This window comes from Diospyros lotus, unplaced genomic scaffold (genome assembly GCF_014633365.1).
Source record: "Diospyros lotus cultivar Yz01 unplaced genomic scaffold, ASM1463336v1 tig00010963_1, whole genome shotgun sequence".
Classification (NCBI taxonomy): Eukaryota; Viridiplantae; Streptophyta; class Magnoliopsida; order Ericales; family Ebenaceae; genus Diospyros; species Diospyros lotus.
In genome coordinates, this window is record NW_026267115.1 from 1 (window position 1) to 11,598 (window position 11,598).

Genomic DNA, 11,598 nt, shown 5'->3' on the forward strand with positions numbered 1-11,598 from the left:
TTGGCGATTCCCTTCACGGACATATTGGTGGTGATTTCCATAAAGGCTGACACCCGTCCTTTGTTTGGCGAGGTGCACCCTAGGCTCCCCGTCATGGTATCGCGGCTCTTTCGCCCTTCGAGAGTGTAGGTTGAAGGAGCGGACCAAGCCAGCTCATCTCATGTCCCTCTTACCTTCTCTTTTTTCTGGAGGGGGTCTGCCACCTAGAGGTTGAGAGGCAGCCGCCTGTGTCTGTGCCGTCTGGACTTGAGCTTGGGCTAACACTTTCACTGTATTGGCGAGCTGCATGACAGTGTTCTCCAATGTTTCCTGACGTTGTCGCCATATCTGTGTCACTTCTGCGACGGCGGTTGGAGTCACGGGCGGGTAAGGGTACCGCGAAGGGACTCCATGGGTAGCTTCGGCTGGGGGAGGCATGGAGGCGGACGCCACAACTCCCCCAACTTGCGAAATTTTTGGCATACGGATGGCGTGATTTGCAGGTCGGTTGGTTGTTGCCCCGGAACCTCTCATGTTTCTAGTTTTTGGCATTGATGTTTTTACCAGAGCGGGCCCTCTTTCTAGCGCCAAAATGTCGATGTTCGGAATTGGTCGACGGAGATTTGTTAGCCCGCACTTGTATGGTGGATCCGAGAGATAGACAATGAGGTATCCAGTCTGTTTTGCTGAGCGGACGGCCCGTCCCTGCAAGATACTCCAAAGCTCAAGTTAGTGAGCGAGTAAGCAAAAATATTGGGTGTTCTTTTGTTAATTGTCTAGAGTACGTACCCTGGCCCTTAAGAGGGCTGGTTGATATATATATATATATATATCAGCAGAAAGCTTCTTTGCCTGCCCCGTAGGTGTACGAGTGATGGGATGGAGTGGCCGGCGGGGATGTCCCTACCGCAGCGAGGTGTCGATGAGACCCTCATTAATGTAGACGGGATCTGCCATTAATGCGGATGAGATCTTTCATTAATGCGGATGTGATCTATCATTAATGCGGATGGGATTTGAGGGGGATGTTCGGAAATCTAGGTGCGGCCGCAATGATGTTGTTGCTAGAAGGCCAATATGGGACTGGCATAGGCCGGCAAAATGGGCCCAAGGGGTCTAGGGGTCCAATCACTGCAAGATACTCCAAAGCTCAAGTTAGTGAGCGAGTAAGCAAAAATATTGGGTGTTCTTTTGTTAATTGTCTAGAGTACGTACCCTGGCCCTTAAGAGGGCTGGTTGATATATATATATATATATATCAGCAGAAAGCTTCTTTGCCTGCCCCGTAGGTGTACGAGTGATGGGATGGAGTGGCCGGCGAGGATGTCCCTACCGCAGCGAGGTGTCGATGAGACCCTCATTAATGTGGACGGGATCTGCCATTAATGCGGATGAGATCTTTCATTAATGCGGATGTGATCTATCATTAATGCGGATGGGATTTGAGGGGGATGTTCGGAAATCTAGGTGCGGCCGCAATGATGTTGTTGCTAGAAGGCCAATATGGGACTGGCATAGGCCGACAAAATGGGCCCAAGGGGTCCAGTCAGGGCGGCCTTCGGCTTGCCAGTATGCCGCAATACTCGCCCCTTCTGTGATGCGAGCTGACGAGCTATGAAGGTCGCTGGGAACTTGCCTGGGGCATAGCTGGGGGCCGGTTTGAATATGCCAATGAGTTAGAGGCGCTACAGGAAGCCCGCTTGGTCCCGACATTTGATCCTGAGCTTTAGCATTATTTGAGCTCGCTTTGGCGAGCTTAGTCCGATTTACTAGGCCTTGAGCTTTTGGGCCGAATCATCACCTCAAGCCTAGCCCACACAGAATGGAGCGAGAAATACCTATAACACAATCCAAGATGGATCGTGTTCCACTGCTCAATCAGGTACTAAACCAGGTGATTGTTTCAATTTCTATTATTTAACATCCTCTAAAATTATTAGGGATGATACATGGATTCTAGACTCAGGTGCAACAGACCATATGTCCCATAATATTATTATCTTTGATTCCTACAAATCCTTTCTGATTCCTAAACAAATTGTTATTGCCAATGGCACATCCATTCCCATCAAAGGACAAGGTAAAGTCACTCTTAACCCTAATTTTTCTGTTAACCAAGTCCTTCATGTTCCAAATTTGTCAACCAACCTACTTTCTATCCATCAATTTACTAAGGATCTAAATTATCGTATTATTTTCTCTCCTCATTCTTGTGAATTTCAGGATTTGGCAACGAGGAAGAGATTGGTGCAGCTGAAGAGAAGAATGGACTGTATGTTCTAAATCGAAAAACCTTATTACCCACCATAGCCTGCACATCTCAATCTCAACCATTGCATGCTGAAATTTGGTTTCATCATTATCGGCTGGGCCATCCACCTTTTCCTTTGTTAAAAACAATGTTTCCTCAATTATTTTAGCAAGTAGATCTTAGTATTTTGCATTGTGATGTATGTGAAATTTCTAAACATCATCGAGCTTCATATCCAATTAGTAATACAAGGTCTTCACACCCTTTTGCTTTAGTTCATTCTGATGTTTGGGGGCCATCTAGGATTCCTAATTGTTCGAGAGCTAGGTGGTTCATCTCTTTTATAAATGATTGCACTTGAATGACTTGGATCTTTCTTTTAAAAGATAAAGCTATTGTTAGCATGATCTTGCCTCAATTTTATTCAATGATCTTAACTCAATTTGGATCCTCTATTCAAAGGTTTAGGACTGATAATGCAAGGGATTATTTTAATCATCACTTGCATCATTTCTTTAATGAAAAAGGAGTTGTTCATGAATATTCATGCATTAACCCTCCACAACAAAATGGAGTGGCTGAAAAGAAGATGAGACATCTCCTAAATGTCACTAGAACTCTCATTCATCATTCCAATGTCCCTAAAACTTTTTGGGGAGAAGCAGTCCTCACTGTAGCTTATCTCATTAATCGAGTACCCTCCAAACTTCTTGGCTATAACAGTCATTTCCAATGTCTCATCTCTCACTTTCCACATCTTAGCTTGCATACACCTCTTCCTCTTAGGATTTTTGGATGTGTTGCCTTTGTCCATATACCTCAATAGGCTCAGGACAAGCTGGATCCTAGGGCTCTTCGCTGCATTTTCCTTGGCTACTCCCCTACTCAAAAAGGCTACAAATGTTATCATCCTCCTATCAGAAAATTCTTTGTTTCTAAAGATGTAACCTTTGTGGAATCTCAATCCTTCTTCACATCTACTCACCTTGGTCTCCAGGGGGGGAAACACTTGAATGGTGACCAAGGTTTGCCTAATCTAGACCTTCCAGCACCAGCTACAGAAATTCCAGCCACTATCATCCCCACTGTTCCTAAAATTCATGTTCTAGCTTCTGTTTCTATTGTTCCTGAAATTTCAGCTTCTGTTCCAACTAAAAATACTTCAGAAATTTCTATTTCTGGACAAGATCAACCCCTGGAGACATCCTCGGTCAGATTTAAGGGATCTCCTTATGTGTACCATCGAAAACAACAACCCATATCTACTCCTCAACCAGGATCAACATCTCCTTTGCAGTTAAGAACTGATATGAACCAGCCTTCCAATCCTGTTCATAAGTTTTCTAATGAGTTGGATATTCCTATTGCTATCAGAAAAGGAGTTAGACGATGCACTCAGCATCCTCTGGCCAATTATCTATCTTACCACAGGTTATCCCCAAAACATTCCAGCTTTCTGACTTCTCTAGACGGTTGAAAGGGAGTGAACCAGTGGACTGTAGATGGGTGTACAACTTGAAATATAATGCCGATGGATCTTTGGTAAGGTACAAGGCCCGATTGGTTGCTAAGAGTTATACTCAAACATATGAGATAGATTATTTGGAAACTTTTGCTCCAGTTGCCAAGATGACCACAGTTAGAATTTTGCTATCTTTGACAGCCTTTTATGGATGGTAATTGCATCAATTAGATGTGAAGAATGCATTTCTTCACGGTGACTTAGAAGAAGAGGTCTTTATGGAACAACCACCAGGATTCAAAGAAGGACATAAGGGTGAGGTATGTAAACTTAAAAAGGCTCTTTATGGTCTCAAACAATCTCCAAGGGCATGGTTTGATAGGTTCTCTAAGGCTATGAAGCTCATGGGATATCAACATAGTAGGGGAGATCACACACTCTTCTTCAAACACTCTAAGAATGGAGAACTGATTGTATTATTGGTATATGTGGATGATATTATTGTGATAGGAAATGATTTGGAGGAACAATAGGCATTGAAAGACAATCTGGCTCAAAATTTTGAAATCAAGGACCTGGGAGCTCTCAAATATTTCTTGGGAATAGAAGTAGCCTATTCTAAAGAAGGTATCTTCTTATCTCAACGCAAATACATACTTGATCTTTTAAAAGAAACAAGATTGTTGGGCGAAAAAGGAGTATGTACTCCAGTAGAACCTAATGCAAGATTAAGTGAAGATAATGATAGTCCTCCAGTAGACAGGGGCATGTATCAAAGATTGGTAGGGAGATTAATTTATTTGTCACACACTAGGCCAGATATAACCTATGCGGTGAATTTGGTAAGTCAATTCATGCATTACCCTATTAAAAATCATATGCAGGCTATAAGAAGAATACTGTGCTATTTGAAAACAACCCCAGACAAAGGAATTCTATTCAAGACAGGAGGAGATTTATTGGAAGTATAAGGATATACAGATGCGGACTATGCTGGATCACTTATGGATAGAAGGTCTACCATCGGCTATTGCATGTTTTTAGGTAAAAATTTGATTTCCTGGCGAAGCAAGAAGCAAAACATAATGGCAAGGTCAAGTGTAGAGGCAGAGTTCAGGGCCATGACATTAGGTTTATGTGAGTTGCTATGGGTTAAAATTGTTCTAGAAGACTTGAAGATTTCAGTCGATGAGCCGATGAAGTTATTTTGTGATAACCAATCAGCCATAAGCATTGCTCATAATCCTGTGCAACATGACATGACTAAACACGTAGAAATTGATCGACACTTTATAAAGGAAAAAATTGAAAAAGGTATAATCCAAATTCCTTATATTCCTTCTGAAAAACAGGTAGCAGATTTATTGACAAAAGGATAGGCAGTTAGAAGATTTGAAGATCTAGTATGCAAGCTGGGAATGATCGATATTCATTCACCAGCTTGGGGGGGAGTGTTGGTGAAAAAGGTTTAAAAGAAGATTAGCCAAAGCAAGTCCTGAAAAATAGGAAAGGATTTAGCTGCATTATCTCCTAAATTTTAGGAGAAGATTTCAAGAAAATCCTCCAACTTAAATCTGTTGTATTTTGTATTTCTAATTCCTAGTTTTTAGGAGATAGATGATAGGGTTCTTTTGTATTTAAAGACATGATATATTCATAGAAATTCAAGTTTCGTTTTGTAATGTTTTCTGCCAATATAGAAAACTCAGAAATCCTATTCCTTAGAGGATTTCTTCAAGTTCTGATATCAATTGTTAGGAAAATCGGACTATTTTCTCCAAATTCAACTTCACCATGAATAGGACCATATAAATGAACAATACTTGTATGGGTAAATAGTGCGTTAGCAATTGTACCAAAAATTGCACTAGGAAAAATTCTAGGAAAGATTGGAGGGATCACAAACAGTCCCACTTAAAACCCAGACTCCTAAGACATATTTTTCCTAAACATGCACTTAATGGTACAATATATCACTAACACCATTACAAATATACCCAACAAAAAACACACTCATCTTTGTTCGGTCTGGATCTCGAACTAGATCTTCCTCTCCTTCATTTCTTCTGACTTTGTGAACGACTTCTTACAATCAATACTTTTGTTGAGCCATGCGTTGTTTCTTTTTTATCTTTCTTTCTCAACTCATAGCTATACAAAGCATCACAAACTTCACTAAGAGACACCTGAACCTTCCAGTGAAGTAAAGTAGTTTTAAGAAATTTAAACTCCTCAGGAAGGGATCTCACCAATATCAAAGCCAAATCCTCATATTTGAAAGTGTTAAAATGTTGTCTTGAGTATAGGATATGATAAGAAGATAAGTGAAAACAGTGCATTTGAGGGCCCATGAAAAATTAAATAGAAGTTTATATCTCAATTTGTAATTAGCGATAGTTGAGGGATTAAATTGTAAATATGTTTATGTCTTCATTAGGATATTCACTTACTCTTTAAATAAGATAGATAGGTGGACTGAAATGATCATTCTGATCATTCAATTTCTTCTATTTCTGAATACGAGAACTGCTATGAGAGGAAAGACTTGAAAATAGGGAAGTTCTTTGTAATCTCGGGTTGAATGCAGTGTGTGTTCGTGTGATAGAAAGAGAGGAGAAGGTTTCTTTGGATTACTTGTACTGTTCTTCATCAAGATCATAGTGGATTGCTTTCTCGAAATGATGGATATAGGATTGATTTTGATCATAGTGAAAAATCAAAACTTGTGAGTACCCCATTTGCTCCATATTTCAAGCTTAGTGCATATTTATTTTCGAAGAGTGATGCGAAACAGGAGTATATGTCAAAAGTTCTGTAAGTAAATGCTGTTGGTAGCTTGATGTATGCTATGGTATGTACAAGGCCCAATATTTTATTGGTAGTTGGAGTTATGAGCAAGTATATGCATGATCCTGAAAAGAAACATTGGCAAATTATGAAATGGATTATGCGGTATATTCTGAATACCGTAAATGTTGATTTAGTGTTTGAGCGGAATGAGAAAATGGGTAAATACATAGTTGGTTATTGTAATTCCGACTATACTGGTGATCTGGATAAATATCAATCTACGATTGGTTATGTTTTCACTTTAGCAAAGGCATCAATTAGTTGGAAATCTACCTTAGAGTCTATAGTTGCTCAGTCTACAACAAAAACAAAGTACATGGCAATTACAAAGGCTGTGAAGGAAGCAATTTGGCTTTATGGGTTGCTTAATGAATTGAGAGTTGATTAAAAATACATCAAGGTACATTGTGATAGTCAAAGTGCTATTCATCTATACAGGCACTGTTTATCTATATAGTACTATTCACAGTGAAGTTGAATTTGGAAAAAATAGCTTAATTTTCCCAACAATTAATAAATCATCTCATCTATATGAGTTAAAGACAAAACTCGACCACACGGTAGGTGGAGCTTGCAACAGCCACAAGGGACGTGTAATACTTGCACAGACCCCACCACATAGCTATGTGAGTAGAGCACCGCATTAACCACACATGCCTGTAAGATTTAAGATTTAGGCCACCATGCATTGCGACAGACATGACCCCTCGAGAATCTAACTGGAAAATGTGTTGTGCAATCAAGAAGACACCAAGCAACTGTGGCAAGGATCAGCTGGGACAACCCCAAGGGTTGAGGCAAGGTGATATCAATGCCAAATAATTATGACTATCATTCAAGGATCCATCACATCCTAGTTGAGGGCCCCCAGCTTCAGTTTTGGTCCCTGCTGCAAATTTAGGATAATTTACGTGTATTTGCTGTGTTGGGATGCTGATCATTTTGCTGTCCTTAATATTGTTTGGGGTTGTAGGACCTGGTCTTGTTTGGCCTTGTTGGATAGTTGTTTTCTTTAATAAGATCTTACCATTTATCCATAAAAAAAAGGTTGATGCAGAGTTGTGTTAAGGAAATTTCCAAATTTGATATGAAATGATTGGGTTGTAGTGAGGTGATGGCCTGTTTTCTGGGGAGAAAGTCCTAACAGTCCTATCATGGAGAACGGAAGTTTTTGTAGCTTGATTTTAGCTTGAATTGAAACGGTTGGTGGCTGGAAGCATGGAAATCTTAAGGATTCATTGCTCCATAATTCTAGTATCTAGTACTGTGAGGGGCATCTGTGCTTTTGCAACTGTTTTTTTCCTGCTGGCTGCTTGATGGTTTCTCAGAATAATATTAGGTTTTGGGTTTGTTGATGATGGCTGTCTTAGAAAATGATTTAGGAAGTTTGGACATGTTATTCTTTTCAGCCTGGTGGTCGAATTATCTAGAAGAGTCTCTCTTCCACTGTGCCTATTTGCATTGCCTTTTGAGATTTTCCAGTGGATGTGCTATTTTGTGCAGGACCTCTTTGTTACTGGTTTTTCTTTTATTTTTCTTTTTTGCTAAATGTTTTCTTTGATTTTTTTGATAGGCTTTAGAATCTTTTATGCTTGGTGGAATTTGTCCATAGACCTTGGTGGAATTTGTCCATGCTTGAGATTTTATAAGTCTTGGAGCTGCTGTGTAAGATGCTGCCAGAAGAAGATTTAAAGGAAAGGGGAGAGAATGTGCAGACAAATTCACGTTAACTAAATCGGAATTCCTGAAGGTGCTTCTACATTATTATACAAGGTTTTTTGGGATTTTTCAGAAGGGTTCCAAACAGGGGTAGTCTCATACTTTCTGTTCTACTACCAGTAGTTTTATTTTGGTTTAGCTCCAGGAATTTGTGCCCTTTCTGTTTAGGGTGGTTGTTGCTTCATGGTCCTAGGATGGTATTGTATTTGGGCAGTTTCAGCTGTTGGTTTATTAATAAAATTTTCATCATCTATTAAACCATTACCTTGTGATCTCATTCACAACATAATTGATCCGTCCACTTAACCCCTGGATTATGTGGCATTAGACAACCTTTGTATAAGCATTAGCGGAGTTAGGAATTGAACCTACAAATTCAAACTTCAAATGGGATATTTTCAAAGTGTCCTGCCATTAAACTATCACTTTATTTGGTAAAGAGAGCGTTTTCCTTTTTTTTTTTTCCCTATACTCATCTATCTCATCCTTAAAACATGCACTATATACTAGGGAACCTTAATTGATGAAGACTCGCTAAATTCCTAAAAAGCCTTTCAAGACTCAAAAAAGTTACTAGTTACAGTATAAATAATAAGTTAGAACTGGGGAAATTTACCAGCTGAATTACAATTGTTTATGTATATACCTGGCAACTTCTTGTAAACCGCCTAAATCTCTGGCTTGATGTCAACAGCAGCCACCTTCTTTACCAGATGAAAGTTTGCCACCATGTATTCGTGGTAAATATATCATTGTGATGGTTCAGAGCATCATTTTTGTTATCAGAAAACCAGCCCAATGTCCTTCCCACCTTAGCCGCATGAGTTGCAAACTCTGCGCAGCAATAGCAATGAATTTCTTGCTCTGGGCAACGCTTTGTAACACACAATTAGCTGAGAAGGCTAGGGATCCACCAATTTGCCAATTTCACCTGGAATGTTGGCGTGGCTGCAGAGTTCAACCATGCAACTATAGTGCTCCGCATTGGGGCTGATACCATAACGTTCAGTCATACGTCTGAAGTACCTGCGAGCACCAGTGACATTTTTTGTGCGTACACAAGCACACAACACTCCCACAAACGTGACTGCATCCGGCTCTACATTCGCTGCCTCCATCTTCTCGAATAGATTTAGAGCTTCCTCTCCACGCCCGTGCACTCCTAAACTAGTAATCATCGAATTCCAGGTAGCCGTGCTCTTGATATCCATGCTGTCGAAAACTCGCTTGGCATCCTCCAAGCTACCGCATTTGCTGTACATATCAATAAGAGCTGTTCCTAGGAAAACCCCTAAATCAAACCCATTCTTGACAGCGAAGTCATGAATCCGGCGACCCAAGTTCAGGCTCCCGAGTTCAGTGCAGGCGATCAACAGGCTAACCAGTGTATACTCATTGGGCTTGACATTATCGACCTGCAGCATCCTCCTGAACAATTCAAATGCCTCATTGGGCCGTTGATTTCTGGCATAGCCATTAATAATTGCGGTCCAAGAGACAACATTTCTCTTCGGCATTTGCTCAAACATCAAACGAGCAGCATCCAGTTCGCCGCAGGCAACCAGCCCAGAAATCATGGTGGTCCATGATACTACGTTTCTCACACGCATTTTGTCGAACACCTTGCCGCCATGCTCGGAGTCCCCGCATTTGAAGAAGAGATCCATCAGTGTATTCTGCAAGAAGATATCCCGGGAAAACCCACATTTGACAGCGAGAGTAAAAACCTCCTTCCCCGACGAAGGCGACGCTAAGGCCAAGCAGGCTTTCATGGCGAACGGGAAAGTGAACTTATCAGGCGGCACGCCTCTGCAGATCATGAGACCAAACAGTACCAGCGCTTGTCGCGGGCTGCCGTTAACGACGTGGAACCGAATCATGAGATTCCACACCATGGTTGGAGGGCGAGGGAGCTGATCGAACACCGAAGTTGCGTACTCCATCTCTCCGATAGACGAGCATCTTCGGAGCAGCTTGACGACGATCAGTTGGTCGTGAGAGAGGCCGCTCCGAATGATTCTCGCATGGATTCGCTTGAGCTGCTTGAAATCGGAGCAATTGTGAAGCAAGAAGAAGGCATCCCGGGAGCCAATCCTTCTTGTGTGGCTCTTGCTGTAGTCGTTGGTGGAGCTCTGGAATGGGTTTCTTCTCGGAAGAGTATCGGGAGTGCATGAGAAGAACGCAACCATTATATATACAACTTATGCTTAATGTATCAGACTTGCGAAAGAAAACGCTCTGAACAATGAACAATGCGGCGGCATTGACACGCATATCTCTAATTCTATGGAACCGTAAGAACAAGAAATAAATAAATCAAAAATATTATTTCAATATAGAATTTTAAGATTTTGGGTAATATTTAGCATTGAAGATCATACAAAATATCAACATTTTGTGTCGATATAATATGAGCTCGAGTGGGAGAATTGTTGGTGTAATACTCATTCTTTATTAATGGGAAACAAATATCTAAATTTTGTGTCCATATAACATAAGTAGGAGTGGAGAATTGTTAGTCTAATACTCATTTTTTATTAATGGGATATAAATATCTAAATTTTATGTCAATATAATATAACCATGAGGGGAGAATTGTTGGTGTAATACCTATTCTTTATTAATGGGATACAAATATTTAAATTTTGTATCGTTGTTACATGAGCACAAGGAGGAGAATTATGACTGCATTAGTGAAATATTATATTGGGTAATTATGAGAGATCTAAGCCAACGTCTTAGATTTAAAGCCTAAGAAGATCATATCTAAAAAATTGGGCCTAAATCTAGAATAGGTTCAAGGCTTGACCCAAAGTTATCCAAGCTTGAAAGATAAAAAAAGGCCCAAGACTAAGCCTACGCTCATATTATATTGTCAGCTCACCAAGCTCATTCAAGAGATCAAATTTAACTACTTATGTGTCATAATCTAATTTTTTACGGAATTCGTAACAAGCTTATACAAAGGCATAATTTTTCATGAATTAGGTATTTCGTTAATTACGCATTGATTGTATCATTATTATGTCATTTAGTCTCGAGTATAGTGACTCACTAAAGCGTCAAATGATCTATTGCGAGATCGAGCATTGCTATCTTTTTGCGGGTATAACAAGTGCATATAAGCTCATGCTAGAGGAATACTAAGAATGTTTCAAAACCGAGAGGAACTAGCTAAGAGCATGACCATTATTCGAAGTGGGTGGTAATTGATCCCAAAACTCTTATCAATCTCATTGTGTTTGTGATGATAACTTTTATTAAGTTTATGTTTCTTTTCTTTTTCACTTTTTTGTTTTGTTTTGTTTGAGGACAACAAAGATCCACAAACAACACA

General features: G+C 40.2%; 1 protein-coding gene across 1 annotated transcript; it reads right to left on the bottom strand.

Moving 5' to 3' along the window:
* Positions 1–5,151: 5,151 nt before the first annotated feature.
* Positions 5,152–10,517, bottom strand: LOC127793471 (pentatricopeptide repeat-containing protein At3g26630, chloroplastic-like). Its single transcript, XM_052324206.1, has 2 exons — positions 9,193–10,517; positions 5,152–9,095 (listed from the first exon to the last, which is right to left on the bottom strand). Exons 1-2 carry the CDS (start codon positions 10,448–10,450, stop codon positions 8,968–8,970), a joined length of 1,386 nt encoding a protein of 461 aa, XP_052180166.1. The 5' UTR covers positions 10,451–10,517; the 3' UTR covers positions 5,152–8,967.
* Positions 10,518–11,598: the final 1,081 nt, after the last annotated feature.